Source organism: Lagenorhynchus albirostris, chromosome 8 (assembly GCF_949774975.1).
Source record: "Lagenorhynchus albirostris chromosome 8, mLagAlb1.1, whole genome shotgun sequence".
NCBI lineage: Eukaryota > Metazoa > Chordata > Mammalia > Artiodactyla > Delphinidae > Lagenorhynchus > Lagenorhynchus albirostris.
Window position 1 is genome coordinate 6,274,662 of NC_083102.1, and position 16,536 is coordinate 6,291,197.

General features: G+C 46.4%; 1 protein-coding gene and 1 long non-coding RNA gene across 4 annotated transcripts; one reads left to right on the plus strand and one right to left on the minus strand.

Moving 5' to 3' along the window:
- Positions 1–1,185: 1,185 nt before the first annotated feature.
- Positions 1,186–7,646, minus strand: GIMAP1 (GTPase, IMAP family member 1). 2 transcript variants are annotated; one of them, XM_060156379.1, is made up of 3 exons: positions 7,456–7,646; positions 3,203–3,251; positions 1,186–2,211 (listed from the first exon to the last, which is right to left on the minus strand). In XM_060156379.1, exons 2-3 carry the CDS (start codon positions 3,243–3,245, stop codon positions 1,349–1,351), a joined length of 906 nt encoding a protein of 301 aa, XP_060012362.1. In that variant the 5' UTR covers positions 3,246–3,251; positions 7,456–7,646; the 3' UTR covers positions 1,186–1,348. The 2 variants fall into 2 exon arrangements, with proteins under 2 accessions (XP_060012362.1, XP_060012361.1); XM_060156378.1 differs by having other exon boundaries at positions 1,186–2,283.
- A 553-nt stretch (positions 7,647–8,199) lies between these two features.
- LOC132524463 (uncharacterized) lies at positions 8,200–14,331 on the plus strand. Of its 2 annotated transcripts, none has more exons than XR_009541884.1 (3): positions 8,200–8,482; positions 13,293–13,415; positions 14,087–14,331. It is a non-coding gene; the product is annotated as an uncharacterized LOC132524463 (long non-coding RNA). The 2 variants fall into 2 exon arrangements; XR_009541885.1 differs by lacking the exon at positions 8,200–8,482 and adding an exon at positions 12,775–12,898 and having other exon boundaries at positions 13,290–13,415.
- The last annotated feature ends 2,205 nt before the right edge of the window (positions 14,332–16,536 follow it).

The following is a 16,536-nucleotide window of genomic DNA, read 5'->3' on the forward strand; positions in this document are numbered from 1 at the left end:
CGTTTGCTTACACAACGTAAGGCTGGCATTCACAGACTTATGTGGGTTGGCCCATGCCCTGTAAAAACCCCACGGTACAGCCACACCTAGCCTCCGGTGCTCTGTGGCTCTCTGCCGATGACCCTGCCACCCCTCTCTTCTCCATTTTGAGACAGGCGCTTTATTATTATTATTATTATTATTTAAAAATCCAGATAGATGACTACATTGAAGACATTGCATGTTATTTTCCCCAAATCTTACTTCATTTTGGACAGACATGAACCCTAATCCATGCTAGAAAGTTGGAAACTGTGTTATTTTCAGTGTAGTTACATTTAACTTCTTGGTACTAAGCCATTGTACTGGTAAATAAACCGATGTATCAGAAGTAAACATTAATATGTATGACTGTGACATCTCTTTCCTTGATGATAATAAAAATTTACAAGGATCAGGGGCTTCCCTGGTGGCGCAGTGGTTGAGAGTCTGCCTGCCGATGCAGGGGACACGGGTTCGTGCCCCGGTCCGGGAAGATCCCACATGCCGCGGAGCGGCTGCGCCCGTGAGCCATGGCCGCTGAGCCTGCGCATCCGGAGCCTGTGCTCCGCAACGGGAGAGGCCACAGCAGTGAGAGGCCCGCATACTGCAAAAAAAAAAAAAATTACAAGGATCACTGAAGGGAGATATCTACCCATAAGAACCAGAAAACATCAAGAAGAGAGAGTGCAGGCTATGCTCTGAATGTTTGTGTCCCCCTCCCCAGCATTTACATGTTGAAAACCTAATCTGGAGAGGATGGTATTAGGAGATGGGGTCAGCGGGAGGTTACTTGGTCATGAGGGTAGATTCCTCATGATTGGGATTAGTGCCCTTGCCAAAGTGCCCCTTCCATCCAGGTGAGGACACAGCCAGAAGCTGGCAGTCTGCAATCTCAGAGAGGGCTCTCCCTCCAACCGGACCGTGATTTTGGACTTCCAGCCTCCAGAAGTGGGAGAAATAAATGTCTGTGGTTTCTAAGCCATGCAGTCTGTGTTTTTTTGTTTTTTTTTTTTAAATAGCAGTCCAAAGGGAGGAAGGCAGTGTCTAAACAAACAAACACAAGCTCAAAATAAAAATAGCTGTTTTCCCTTTGCTATGAACCCATTTTCTACTAAAAATCACCAGTCATTCCACTATTTTTCAAGAGAGGACCGAAACATCAAGCTAACTAACACGTTTTAAGGACGTTTTAAAATTGCACAACTTTATTTTAAAACTGTTTACTGGAGGAAATATGAAACTCTTCAAAACTCTGATTCCTTTGAAATCCCCCTTCAGACCCAAGTGTTCAGTTCCTTTCTTGCCAGGTTACCTGCAAGACTGAATATCACCCTGTCAGGGCCTCTGGCCGGTGCCTGCAGAGCAGGTAGAGCAGGACCAGGGCGCCCATTAGGGTGCACGCGCCCAGCTTACGCCAGTTCCCCCGCGCCTTGGGCCACCGCCACAGCCAGGTCAGCAGCCAGCGCTCCCGCCGCCTCTGCGCGCAGAAGGCCACTCGCTCCGCCACCCTGCGCAGCCTCTCCGCGGGGTCCGCGCCCCGCAGGGCCTGTGCCAGGCTGTACAGGTCGTTGGTGTAGGGGCCGCCGCCGTGGTGCCTCACCAGCTCCTCCACCAGCCCCATCAGCGCCATCACCTGCGCCTCCTGCTTCCCGCCGGCGGCTCGGTTGTTGAAGGCGCAGAATCGGTCCCCACACTCGGCCACCAGCTCCCTGAGCGCGCGGTTCTCGGTGTCGCGCACGTAATGCTGCAGCGAGCCCCCAGCCAGGTCTTCCTCGCGGGTGAAGACCACGATGGTGCGCGTCACGATGCCGTCCCCGAACAGCGCCTTCACCCCACTCCAGGCCTGCTGGTCCTGGGCCGTGAAGCGGCCCAGCTGGGTCACCAGGAGCAGGGCGTGGGGCCCCGGCGCCGAGAGCAGGTAGCAGCGGCCTCTCTCCGCGCAGTCCGGGTCCGTCTGGGAGACTTTGGAGCTGAAGAGGTCCGGGGTGTCAATGATTTCCACGTCCCACTTGGCCCACCTGAAGCTGCCCGTGGCGCAGGTCCGGGTCACCGACGTCGCCCCGAGCCTGGAGAGGAAGCGCTTCTGGCCCAGGATGCTGTTTCCCGTGGCGCTTTTCCCAGTCCCTGACCTCCCGGCCAGGAGGAGCCGCAGCCTGGGCTCCTGCAGGGCAGACTCGCGGGCTTCTAAACCTGTGAGCACCAATGATCTGTAAGCTCCCGAACCTGAAAGCACATATCCTGGCACCCGGGTCCCCTGGATGCCTTTGAACAAAGGAGAACAGAGTGCTTCGACTTTTGCTTTTCGGACCAAACCTTTACTGAGTGCCCTGGTCGGAGATCTGTGAACTCCGGGGGATCTCTACCCGTCTATTTCTTCCCTCTTTGGCGTCACACATGCACCTGTAGGTGCACCAGCACCCGGTGAACGTTTCTGTAGAGGACATCCCTGTATGATACAGGCCATTACTTCGTGTGACATGACCTGCCATCCACACTGCGCAGAGCTGCTCCCTATTGGACAACTTCAGTGGCCTCTGCCTTACTTCCCCAGATACCCTCTTACTGAAGATAGGCAGGAGGGGCAGTGGGCCTGGCCACGAGGGCTGTCTGCTGTCCCACACCCTCGGTCTGAATCACAGCCCCACCACCGGCCAGCAGTGTAACCCTGGGAAGATGCTTAATCTAAGTGCTAAACCTCTCCTGCACAAATGGGATCATTAATGTAGCGCCGTCCTCATAGGGCTGTTGGGAGGATAAGATGAGACCATCTCTTCTTCCCTCCCTCTTTCCCTCCTCATCCTCTCCTCTCTCTTAGACCTGCTGCCTAATAAGATACCTGGTTAACCCTCCATCCTTGTTCCCTAACACCTTCTACCTGGTGAGTCATGTTCCCTCTAGTATATAGTTGGATTCCCTCTACACCCCCTTCTGTGGAGATCAGAGGAGGTTTATTCATTTTACCTTAGGGACGGAGGTGCAGGTTAGTCAAAGAACTCAGTATCTCACAGCAGGTCAGGGGCAGAGATCTAGGTCAAATGCCAGCCCCAGGGCTCTTGCTGTTTCATCCCAGCATCGAGAAACCTCTGGGGCTTCTCTCTGTTCAGTGTTGAGTTAGCCCATCCCCCTTACTACCCAGAGCTCATACCTGGGGGCAAACACGCGTTGTGAGGCATGTTCTTACCATAGGCGTTTTCTTCATCTCTTGCTGTTTTCTGTCCTCTCATGATTCCCTGAAAGTGTCCCCAGCACAAGTTATTTATTTTTTCATTCGTTCACTCGTTCATTATTCATTCATAGGTAAAACCACCTACTATGTGTCAGGCAAAGCCCCAAATGCTGGTGACACCACAGTGAAAATGTCATAGTTCCTGCCCTCTCTGAGCATCAGAATTTAGGGAAGACAGTGGAAGAGCTCGGTCTGTGGTTGGGACGATACTATGAGAACACCTGGTGAGCTTGTGCTGTCTTTTCAGGGCCTCGAAATGCAGAGAGCAGAGGGGAGATGACAACACTTACTCTATGTCAATGAATAAGCTTTTGATGTTCATTTTCCCAGGTAATTCTATGTCAGTGACGTAAGTTGTAGAAAATAAGTTTTCCCTGGAGGTTCAGCAGCTGGGGGTGGGGTGGGGGGTTTGTCAAACCCTGAGAACAAGAAAGTTTGCTCACTGACTTAAGACCTACCTTAGGGTTGTTGGCCTGGGAAACAAGAAGAAACTTGGAATTTTGGTTTTGGAAATCAGAAAACAGACATTTTTCCCAAGCTGACCTGGAAAGCTCCTGACTCTGTGCTCAGAAAACCACAAAATTTGGCTCGTCCTAATATGTCTAGGAGGTGGGATCCAGGAGGTGGAGGAGGGAGACCCCAAGCTCACCTGCCCCCATGAACACATCCAAGCTACAGCTACGTATAGAGCAACTCTCTCTGAGAATGACCTGAAGACTAGGAAAATGGCTTTTCCACAATCAAGGCTGTAAAGAAAGGACCACGTGGAGTCTGGTACAGGGGCGGAGACGCAATCTAGTTGGGACCTGAGTCCCTAGTGGGGACCTAGAAGTGGAAGGGGCTATCCCAGGCTTGGGGATCCTCCCTGCGGAGTGGGGGGTTTGAGCCACCTACTAGGCACCGCAGGCCTGGGCTTGACACTGGGAAGATGAGCCCCCTTAGCTGGTTTGAAAATCAGTAGGGCTTACTGGAGGGCTGTAAGAACCTGACACTCTGGTCTTGAAGAGCACAAGCATGCTTGCTCTCAGTCCCAGTGCAGAGGCAGTACATTGAAGACTGCCTGGTGCTCTGGCCAGCCTGCCGGGACTGCCCCAGAGCACCTCCAAGCCCTCTCCAGGCTCCCATTCCAGCCCCTACTGCTCCAGCACTGCCCCCCACAAAGGCCAAGGCTGCCATTGGCAGTGGGCATATGTGCACCAGGGAAGGAGCAGAGAGAGCTCCGGTGTGTGGCTCCAACCCCTCTGGCTCTCTATCCTGCCTCTAACCAAGGGGTACACACTGAGGAAAAAGTAGAGGCAGCTCAGAAGTGCAGCCTCAGGCTCTCAGGCCCTGGCCACACCCCCAGCCAAGGTGAAGACTGTCATCACATCTGGGGGAAGCTCAACTCCCTTAGGACTCCTGCCCAGCCCCTTGGTCCTTGACTCCTCCCACAATAGGCTAACAACTAGCCCTGAGCCGAGGAGAAGCCCTGGCTGGCACCTGGCTCTGGCTCTAGCCCTCTGCCTCCAGCCTTGCTTCCCACCAAGGTGGTGGCCGCCAGCACACTGTGGGAGAGGAAGCGGTCCCCGCTCACTTCACGTCCAGCTCTCCCACCAAAGCCACTGGTGACAGGCACACTGCAAAGGGTTGCTACCCACAAGGACATGCCTTTGAGACCTGGACAGGTAACCGTTTCACCTAATTTCATAGAGACACACAGAGAAAGTCAAACAACATGAGAAAACAAAGGGATATGTTTTAAATGAAAGAACAAGATAAAACCCCAGGAAAAAACCCCTAATGAAAGAGATAATAATTTACCTGCCAAAGAGTCCAAAGCAATAGTAATAAAAATGCTAACTGAACTTGGGTAAACAACAGATGAACACAGTGGGAACTTCAGCAGAGAATTAGAAAATGCAAAAACCAGTCAGAGCTGAAGAATACGATAACTGAAATGAAAAATTCGCTAGAAGGAATTAAGAGCAGATTAGGCAATGTAGGAGAACACAGAAGACAGACTAGTGGAAATCATCCAATCAGTACAGCAAAAACAAAAACACATTTAAAAAAATGAGGAGAGTTTATGGCACCTCTGGGAAAAGGTCAAGTGTGCTAACATTCACATGATAGAGGTCCCAGAAAAAGAGAGAGAAAGGGGTAGAAAATGTATTTGGTGAAATTGTAATTGAAAACTTTCCTAACCCGAAAAGGGAAACAGATATCAGGTACAGGAAGCACGGAGCACCCCTGTCAGAATGGTGTCATCCGAAAACAAGAAACAACTGGTGTTGTTGATGAGGATGTAGAGAAAGGGGACCCTAGTACACTGATAGCAGGAATGTCAATTGGTATAGCCACGGTGGAAAACAGTATGAAGGTTCCTAAAAAATTAAAAAGAGAACTACCATATCATCCAGCAATTCATTCCTGGGTATATATCCAAAGAAAATGAAAACACGAATTCAAAAAGACGTGTTCACCCTGATGTTCATAGCAGTATTATTGATAATAACCGAGATATGGAAGCAACCTAAGTGCCCATCAACAGATGAATGAAAAAGGTGTCATATATATATAGACAGGTAGATATAATGGAATATTACTCATAAAAAAAGAATGAAAAAGATAAAAAAGAATGAAATCTTTCCATCTGCAACAACATAGATGGACCTGTAGGGGATTATGCTTAGTGAAGTAAGTCAGACAGAGAAAGACAAATGCTGTATGTTTCCACTTATATGTGGAATTTAAAATAAAGCAAACAGAGGAATATAACAAAACAGAAATAGACTCACAAACACAGAGAATAAACTAGTGTTTACCATTGGGGAGAGGGGTGGGGGAAGGGGCGAGATGGGGAAGGGGATTAAGAGGTACAAACTACTGGGTATAAAATAACTAAGATACACCAATGTAATGCACAGCACAGGGAATATAGTTAATTAATATTTTATATTAACTTTATATGGAGCATAAGTATAAAAATGCAGAATCACTATGTTGTATACCCGAAAGTAATATAATATTGTACGCCAACTATACTTCAGTAAAAAATAAGTAAATAAATAAGTCTAAATATAATCTGTGTGCTGGAGAGACTGGGATGCTCCCCTCCAGCTCTTTATGTTCTTGCCTCAAACCTGAGGCTTTTTGAAGTAAAATACCCACTCCAACATTATTTAATACAATTAAACGTTCTGTGGTCAAGTTTGCCTGATCACACGAGTGCCTGAACACGACAGCACAGTCTCTCCTCAGTCTACTCCAGCCTCATTCCCACCTAATCCCCTCCCCAGTCAGCCCCTCCACAAACAGCAGATTTCAGGGCCTTTTCCAACCCACCTTGTGCATTCATTCCTAGGACCATTCATCCCACCGCACATTTCTGCCTGAGTCCTGTCTGTGCTTCAACGTCCGTTTCAAATTCTACCTCTTCATGTCACCCACCTGGTTCCTACAGGTAACTGTGTTCTCCCCCTATTGGCACCAACAACGAAGCAAAAGCAAAGGGAGAGGTTGGCTGAGTAACCTGTCTCTGGCCAAAGGACTCAGATGGTAGGTTTGCCTAGAGCTCAAGCCAAAGCTGTGGGTGTCTCTGCAGTAACTCTCCTGCCGCTGCCCGCCCCCCACTCCGTTACCCACCCCACCCCCATCACCCCACCCCCCCAAAGCTTCTGTAAAGTTTACCCCAGGGCTAAATCACATAATATGATTCGTTATTTTGTGTCTAGAAATCAACAAACTCCCTTAATTGACACCAGAGCAGCCCACAGAGCCCAGTTTGGGGTGGGGAGCAGATGTTCAAGTGATCATGTAGGGCAAGGGTTGAGGACCCAGTTCACAACCTTAGCTGTCTCTTGCACTATTGTGGATAGCGCTAAGGAGAGTGGAGGTTTTAGGAGGGTTCAGCTCAGATATATACAGAATTTTCACTTTGTAACTTGTTCTGAGGTTAGCTTCCCTTGTAAGTCCCCAGGAATATCTTTTGCATTTGCTGCACATGCATTTGGGGAGTGTTCATTGCCTTCTGCGGTAGTTCCAGCAGAAGGACTAAGGGAGTAGGGAAGGAGAGAGAATTTAGTCCCAAAGAAGAGCATGTGCGCTGCAGAGCTCGAGAAGATTACCTGTTATTCTGAACTTACTGTTTCACACTCAGAACAGCCTTACAAACCTAGAGGCACATGAAGTTACCGTTTCTAGATCCTGCCCCCCTTTCACATACTTACTAGAACGCAGCTGCTCACTCAGCCAGCTTCACACAGGCAGAGCTCTTCCTGTTCCCCACAGGTCCTGCTCCGGGCTGGTTCCTTTTCCCTTGTGCTCACCGTTCCTGCAGGATTGGCGACAGGCTCTAACGCTGGCTCCCAGAAGCTCCTGACCTACCGCCTGCCCTTGGACTGTGGGTGCAGTGGGCGGTTTCCTCTCCACACATGGAGGAAGTCTCTGTGCCTCTCAGACCTCAGAGTTCAGGAAGCTCAGGGAGGGGGGGCCCAGTGGTGATGACTTAAAGAGACAGAAACATTGGCCAGTGAGGTGGTGGGTGTGCAATGTTGTCATTGCGAATCCCACCCGCTGCTTTGGGCTATGGTACTGTTTTCCAGAGGTTCCTGTGACACCAGCATCTTGTCCCTGGCAGGGTCTATAACCTCAGCGGGGAAGAGCACTTTAGGTTTCTGAGGACTCGTTTTGTTTCTGACCTTTGACCAGCAATCTTATCTCCAGTTGTCTTTTGCTTTACAGGCATTTTTTTTTTTTTTTTTTTTTTGCAGTACGCGGGCCCCTCACTGCTGTGGCCTCTCCCGCTGTGGAGCACAGGCTCCAGACGCGCAGGCCCAGCGGCCACGGCCCACGGGCCCAGCTGCTCCGCGGCACGCGGGATCCTCCCGGACCGGGGCACGAACCTGCGCCCCCTGCATCGGCAGGCGGACTCCCAACCACTGCGCCACCAGGGAAGCCCTCAGGCATTTTTAAAAAACAAAATAAAATGGCCTTCCTTCCCCAGGACAGGAATTTGAGAGGAATCTCTGAGTGAACCTCAGAGTGGACAATGCCACCAAAGTGGTCCTACCTGCTAGGAACATCACACGCAAAGTCTCTTCATTCTGAAAGAAAAGGAGGGCTTTTCCAGCTATTAAAAATAGGACAGCTGGCAGAAGACAGAAAATTTTTATACGGGGCTTAACCTAGCCATCTCTGTTAGTACCTCCAACTCAAGTGACTGTTTCTCCTCTTAGGAGGGTCATGAGAAGGTGAGTAAAATAGCCAATCATTGTGTGGAGAGAAGTATTTTGGTGACACATGCCCTGGACCTGGTTAGATTATTAACAAACCGTGTGATCTTGCCTAACTCACTTCAACCTTCTGGAGTTGACTTTCCACGGATATAGTGAGGGGATTAACTTCATCTGAAGCTAATGGGCTGGGGTGTGATGTTCACCCATTCCTGCCAGCTCTTTAGTGAAGAACCCAACTCCCACTGAACTCCACCTGGTCACCCCCCCCACTCTGCCCCCTGCCCATACCCTCCAGCTTTATTGAGGTATAATTGACATATAACAATGTATGTGTTTAAAGTGCATGATGTGTTGATTTGATACACTTTTATATTTCAGAAAGATTACTGCCATAACATTAGCTAACACCTGCATCATGACACATAATTACCATTTCTTTTTGGTGGTGAGAACATGTAAGATCTACTCTCTTAGCAATTCTCAAGTAGATAATACAGAATTACACTATAATCACTGTGCTGTGCATTGGATCCCCAGACCTACTCATCTTGTACGTGGAAGTTTGTACTCTTTGACCAACATCTCCCCATTTCTCCCATTTCCCAGCCCCTGGTAATCACCATTCTACTCTCAATTTCTATGAATTTGGCTTTTAAAAATTCCACATAAAAAAGTGATATCATACAGTATTTGTCATTCTCTGACCGCTTTGGCTATTTGAAATATTTTGTGCTTCCTTACAAATTTTAGGATTGTTTTTTCTGTTTCTGAAAAACACCGTTGGAATTTTGATAGGAACTGCATTGAATCTGTAGATACTTTTGGGTAGTATTTTAACAATATTAATTCTTTCAATCCATGAGCATGGAATACATTTTCATTTATTTGTGTCTTTTAATTTCTTTTATCAATGTCTTATAATTTTCATGTGCAGGTCTTTGACCTCCTTTCTTAAATTTATTCCTAGGTGTTTTATTCTTTCTGATGCTACTGTAAATGGGATTATTTTCTTAATTTCTTTTTCTCATAAATCATTATTAGTGTTTAGAAATGCAACTGATTTTTGTATATGATTTTGTATCCCACAACTTCATTGGATTTGCCTATTACTTATCACATTTTTTGAGTGGAATCTTTAAAATTTTCTATATATAAGATCATGTCATCTGAAAATAGAGACAGTTTTACTTCTTCCTTTCTGATTTAGATGTCTTTTATTTCTTTCTCTTGCTAATTGCTCTGCCTGGGACTTCCAGTACTATATTGAATAGAAGTGGTGAGAGTGGGCATTCTTGTATTTTTCCTGATCTTATAGGAAAAGCTTCTAGCTTTCCACTGTTGAGTATGATAGCTCTGGGCTTATTGTATATGACCTTTATTATTAGAGGTTTGTTACCTTTGTATCCAGTTTCTTGAGAGATTTTATCATGAAATGATGTTGAATTCTGTCAAATGCTTTTTCTGTATCTATTGAGATGATCATATGGTGTTTTTTTTTGTTTTCTTTTTTTAACATCTTTATTGGAGTATAATTGCTTTACAATGGTGTGTTAGTTTCTGCTTTATAACAAAGTGAATCAGTTATACATATACATATGTTCCCATACCTCTTCCCTCTTGCGTCTCCCTCCCTCCCACCCTCCCTATCCCACCCTTCTAGGTGGTCACAAAGCACCGAGCTGATCTCCCTGTGCTATGCGGCTGCTTCCCACTAGCTATCTATTTTATGTTTGGTAGTGTATATATGTCCATGCCACTCTCTCACTTTGTCACAGCTTACCCTTCCCCCTCCCCATATCCTCAAGTCCATTCTCTAGTAGGTCTGTGTCTTTATTCCCGTCTTGCCCCTAGGTTCTTCATGACCTTTTTTTCCTTTTTTTCTTAGATTCCATATATATGTGTTAGCATACGGTATTTGTTTTTCTCTTTCTGTGTATTCTGCTGTGGCTGGGTGGAGTATCTTGTGTTAGATCTAGTTGATTTATAGTGTTGGCCACATCTTCTATTTCTTTCTTGACTTTCTGGTTAGTTGACCGATGCATTATTCTTAGTCAGGTATTGGATTCTACAGCTATTACTGTTGAATAGTCTATTTTGCCTTGATTGCTGTCATTTTCTGCTTCATGTGTTTCAGGGTTCAGTTGCTAAGTTCATATGTTTATAATTGTTATATTTTCAAATTCATTGATTCTTTCTACTGTCAGTTCAAATCTGTCATTAAGCCCTTGTGGTAAATTTTTAAATTTCAGTCCTACTTTTGAACTTCAGAATTTCTATTTTGTTCTTTTATAAAAAATAATTTCTATCTCTTTATTGACATTCTCTATTTGATGAGATATTGTCATCATAGCTTCCTTTATTTCTTTAAGTGTGATTCCTTCAGCTCTTTAAATATATGTATAATTGCTGCTTTGAAGCTCTGTCTTCAAATGCAATATCTGGGCCCTCTCACAGGCAATTCTCGTTGCCTGATTTTTTCCAGTACGTGGATCACACTTTTCTGTTTCTCTGCATGTCTTGCAGTTTTTGTTAAAAAACTGGGCATTTTAGGTAACGTAGTATAGCAACTCTGGGTACTGATTCACCTCCTGCTTTTCTGGGGCTTGATTTGCCGTTGTTCCTGATTTGTTTAGTGACTCAGCTAGACTCTTCTAGTGAAGACTATTCCCCCTGCAGTGTGGAATCTCTGATGTTGCTCCTCAGAGGGTGCAGACTTTGGCACTCACACAGTCAGCTGGGATGAAAAGTTTTAGCAGTGCTCTCTCTGAATGTCTGTTTCCCTACTCTCTTTGTTCATCTGTGTGACTCTGTTGGTATTACACCCGCTGTTAGGCTTACTAACTGCCATTTGATTGCACTCTAGTTTTTGACGAGGTTCATGAGCATAAATTGCTCCACAGTCTGGTCTAATTAAATTTGGTTTCCTTTGCAGGGGTAGTTTTCATGGCCAGTTTTTCAGGTTTTCTCTGGCCCTAGAAGGACTCTTCTTACCTGTCTATTTTTCTGGTTCTTGCTGGTAAAATTGTTGGCCTATGGTTCCTCTTATGGCTCTCACAACATTACCAGTCTCCTCTAAAATCTTTATCATTTTCAGAAATACGCTTTCACTTGAACTTCCCACACTCTATTTCAAATAATTGCTTCCTTTGGGGAGGGCTTTAGAGTATTCTGTTATTATGAACTTCTTTTCATCCTGAACAAAATCTTTGAGCCACAGCTCCAAGCCCAGAGCAGGGGATGGTAGCCTCTGGAGTTCTCAACTTGCCTCTCCTAGCGTGAAACCTCTATCTTAAGAGGGAGCTGGAGTGTGGGCAGTTGGGGCCTGTCATGCCTAGGGTAGAGCGTCTGCCCTATGAATAGAAGAGCAATAGGGCACTGCTGGCTGCACTCACCAGAACTTTCGTCTCTGCAGCTCAGTGTTGGAGGGGATGGGAAATGTTGCCAGCCTGGCCCTGTTGGTACTATACTATATTCTTGCTGGGTAGCTGAGGGGAGAGGGAGCCCCATCTTCTCGGCCACCCCTGCCTAGAATGGAGTTTCCTTCAAGCTGGGCTGAGGATGTGTTGGGAACGGAGAAAGTGGGTCACGGCTCAAGCACGATACAGACTCTCACTGTTCTTACTCAGATTCAGTAGACATTTTTTCAATAAATGTCTATTCACTTGTTATATGATCTTAGGACAACGTCTAGAGACTTTGCTTTCTTTAAAAAGAATTTCCACTGGTTATGGTTTTTCACCAGTGATAAGCTTGCAGGGCTCCCCACAATGCTTTCTGGATTTGGACACCCTGTCATTAGTTTAAGTTAAACTTTGGCCATGTCGGTAGCTCCGCTCTTCTTCCTTCCTGCTGAGTGCATGGGTTTTGTAGAGTTTAGTTTCCCCTTCTTGTTGTTCTTTATTGTAGTTGAATGAACATTAGTTAACAGGGACCTAGGCGGCAGCCGCCATTGTCTTCCAGATTGCTATTTTATCTGGAATCCTTGGTTTTCCACTAAATACAAACATGCTCTACTTGCAGAGGATAAGAAAAATGTTAGTGTCTCCTTATATTTCCACATAGTCACATGCGGCCTCTCAAAGCTTAGAAATGAGTCATTAAGTACCATTTTCAAGTTATATTTATTTCATGATAAGCAACAGTCAAAAGCAATGAGGCTGCTCAGCTGTTTATTAGCTACTTAGGCTTTGAGAACTTCATTGTCAGGATTTTGAAAGACAGCAACACCCATACACACCTATTCAAGTCTAGAGCAGAGTTTATTTTGTTTCGTTCAGTCAAAGTCAAAAGTGCTGACTGCTGGACCTGCTTTCAATGAGACCCTGCTGTGGGTTTGGAGACTCACAGGAAAACCCTTGCACTTCATCCTCAGGCCAGGGCAGCCTGAGGCGGGGTCTGAAAAGAATCCTAAGGAGAGTTCAGTGCAGTTTCCATGGTGAGATTTCTCTTTGGCCTAGCCTTTCTCCTCTCCCTTCTGAACACTTCAGCAGGTACCAAGAGGGGACCTGGACCCCGTAACCTAGCCTTTCATAGCCTGTGCTATGACCACAATTTCAAGTGATGGATAAGACAGGGTGGTGAGGAAATGCGAGCAGGAAATGGCTGCAGCTGAGGCAGGATGTGGGTTGTTCTCTGCACAAGCGAAAGTACAATAGAACATCCTGTCTCCCACTTCTTGAAAATCTAGGGATTTACGGAAAACAACAAGAAGTTTGTGCTGTGATATGCTGAGGTGTACATTGCAGTGGTTCCCTTACCCCTTGTAAAAGTTTTATTTATAGCACCCATCATTAGTAAGAAAGCACTGAAGAACAATGTCTTTACAGGAGGATTGAAGGGAAGCAACAAAAGCTGTCAAATTGAAACAAAAAGAAGAAATGAAAATAAGAGCAGAAATCACGCAAACCAAATTACAAACGGCAGAAAGAAAGCAAGTCATTGAAGGCTATCGGGTGACTATGGCAGCCTCTACATTCCTTCCCAGCTCTTGTTCTCCTAATCGGGCTCTTCCACCATTAGGATCATGGAATGGCTAAGAATCCAGAGGATTTCTAAGCAGACATTGTGGGCTTTGGAGGTGTAGGGCTAAGAAATCTAGGTAGGCAAAGAAGGAAGGGAACTGTGGGTTTCCTGAGAGAAATAGAAAACTGTGGGTGAAAAACCCATTTCCTTGCTGACTGCTTTTTTGGCTATTGGAGCCAAGTGGTCAATAAAGCTGATATATGTAACTGGCTGTAACCATCCATTGCTCTGGTGACCCTCGGAACTCAAGAACACCGGGAAGGGAGGGCCTGTACTAATATTGGTCCCGCATCCCAAACCCCTGAAGCTGAGAGCCTCAGGAATGTTCCCCCCACATGGTGGTCTCCCTTTTCTGCGCCACTGCTGGAAGTTTATAACTATAACCAACCGATAGCTGAGAAGCAGTAAGGGTAAGCAGGCCAGGGTTCATGACCCCTGCCAGTGGGAGAGTCTGCGGATTTGTTCTCGTTGGGCAAGGCCCAAATATCAGAGTATGATACAATTCCGCGATAGGCACCTGACTTCAATAATACTTCCTTATCGTCTCATCTGTAAAGATGATGGGCTCAGAGGGGTCATATTTTTCTCCCCCAAACCATAGATCTCGCTAGTGGCAGAATCAAGACCCACCTATGTTTCCACCGTCTGCCTTTCATATGTTAATGGAGAGACCTGGTGCCCATATGCTAAATGAGAGTGTACGACGGAGTCTCATGGAACCAGACAGGTGTCATGGGCTCACAGGAGGATGCTGAATGCCGTTAGACCACGCAGACAGAGGTGGTAATCCTGCACTGCCAGTGTAGCCTGGGGAGAAGCCCTCCATACCTTTAAATGCATTAAAGTTGTTTTATCTTATTTTAAGGGATAATGTCCTCCTCTTCTTATTTTTTTAGATAAAACAATTCTTTTGTGTGAATTTGGTATTCTGTAAAAGTGTGGGCTGGGCTCTTGGTGGTGGGACTGGGACATGATGTAAGGCAGGTGGTCGTATAACTCACTGAGCTCATAATATCCTGGCAGTCAGCCTGTTCCCCTTAAGAGTTTAGGAGACCTTAGGGCTTCCCTGGTGGCGCAGTGGTTGAAAGTCTGCCTGCCGATGCACGGGACGTGGGTTCGTGCCCCGGTCTGGGAAGATCCCACATGCCGCAGAGCGGCTGGGCCCGTGAGCCATGGCCGCTGAGCCTGCGCGTCTGGAGCTGAGGAGACCTTAAATGGTACTCCCAGGCCTTGATTCCTTTAGCTTCTCTTTAAAAAAAAAAACAACAATTTTTTGGTTTTTATTTTGGTGTTGTGAAAGAAAAATATTGCTTGCCCTATCAGCAAACAATGGATACCGTGGCCATCAGGTGAGCAGCCCCTACCACCGCCCTCCCCACCCCCACAGTGAGTCTGAGGGAACTCAGGATGGAGATAAACAGCCCCCAGCCACTGCAGACCCCCAACCGGGTCCCCTGAGGGGACTCAGGATGGGAGAGAGCAGGATACTGGCCCTAGACAGCTAAGGTGCATATCAAAGGGATGGTTTCCAAGAGCCCAGACTCTTGCATCTTCACAGATAGAGAAAAGCACTCAATTCATTGACTTGTTGTCTGATTTTTTTTTTTTTTGAGTTAACAATAACCTTTTCAAGTTCCGACTACCTGGGTTTTTTTTGCAAAATTCCTATACATCCTGGCTCCTCTCTTACCTGTTGGGAGTCAAACCACACAACTCATCTCAGAGCTTAATGAAGCTCAGGTTCTTTATGTCTTGGCACAGAAATAATTCGGTGAGGGACAAAGTGATGGGTAAGGAGTGGATTCATTAGTATAGGATGCCTGTGAAGGATACAAGGTGAGGCAAGAGGGGCCTGCCCCGAGAACTAAGTGGGCTACATTTTTATCATCAGTGGATAAGTGGGGAGAGGGAGAAGACCACTTTCTTCCTCATTCTTTGAATAGATGGCAGGCTTACATCATTAGCTCCTCCTTTGCACCAGGTGGGGGAGTTTTTGACCCTATATGGTCCAACTGGGACTGTCATGGCGCTCTTCAAATCAGCAGAAGGGTGGTAACATATACTCAAATATGTTAAATCAGCTCAGATTTCAATATAGTGAGGGTCTTCCCCTTTGGAATGTCACCTTTCCCTTATATTTCTGTCCTTGGTATGTGCAGAGGTACATGTCCTAAGGATCATTATGTCGACCAGCAGGATGCAGGCCTCATTTTTTCACTTAATGGCCTGGGACATATCTTGTGCTTTTATTTATGACTTTATTGTTAAGCAAGCCTGCTTTGTTCCATGATGTTTTCATTGCTTTTTTGAGTGATAGTTAACTTACAGTTGTCTCCCAACGTTCCCTCTCCATCCTTAATCCCCTAGTGGAATTTCTAAAGCTCCCTGTGTAACCATCCTACTCCATCCTCACCAGGAGCAGCCCCTCACAGCCAAGAGGCTCCTCCTGGGCTTGAAGTGCTCAGAAAGTCGACCGGATAAAACAGAATTCTCAACTTTTAGGTTGTGTTTTTTTTTTTTTTCCGCTTGACAGTTTTGGTAACCAATCACAAAGCACCCCAGAGCAAATTTCTCTCCATCTGAATTCTACGAGGAACCAGAGCCTCGGTACCAACAGAGGCCACTTGTGCCCATCTGCCTTCTCGGAGGGTCCAGACGAATTTGCGTGAGTCCCTCGTGGTTCTCGGGTCTCCCAATTATTGATTGATGATCTTGAGTTTTATTGGGCAGTGTCTTTACCTGGCTCCCCAGTTCAAAGATATTGGGGAGTGACCCCTTCTAGTTGAAAGATACTAGGGCAGCCTGGTTGAAAAACACTGGGATTTGCTCAGTTGGAAGGATACTGAGTGGTCTAGGATGAATGGTTAGGTAAGAGGCTGACCTGACACCTTTCCTCAAATTGGCTATCTTCGCAAGAATTTGTCAGGATAAAAGCACACTAGTAAATTTTATCCCCAATAAGTTCAACTTTAAAATGGGAAATAGATTCTCTCAGACAAAAATGAGGGGCATCAGAAAGCCAACCTCCGACTAAAACTCCAGCCAGCTTCA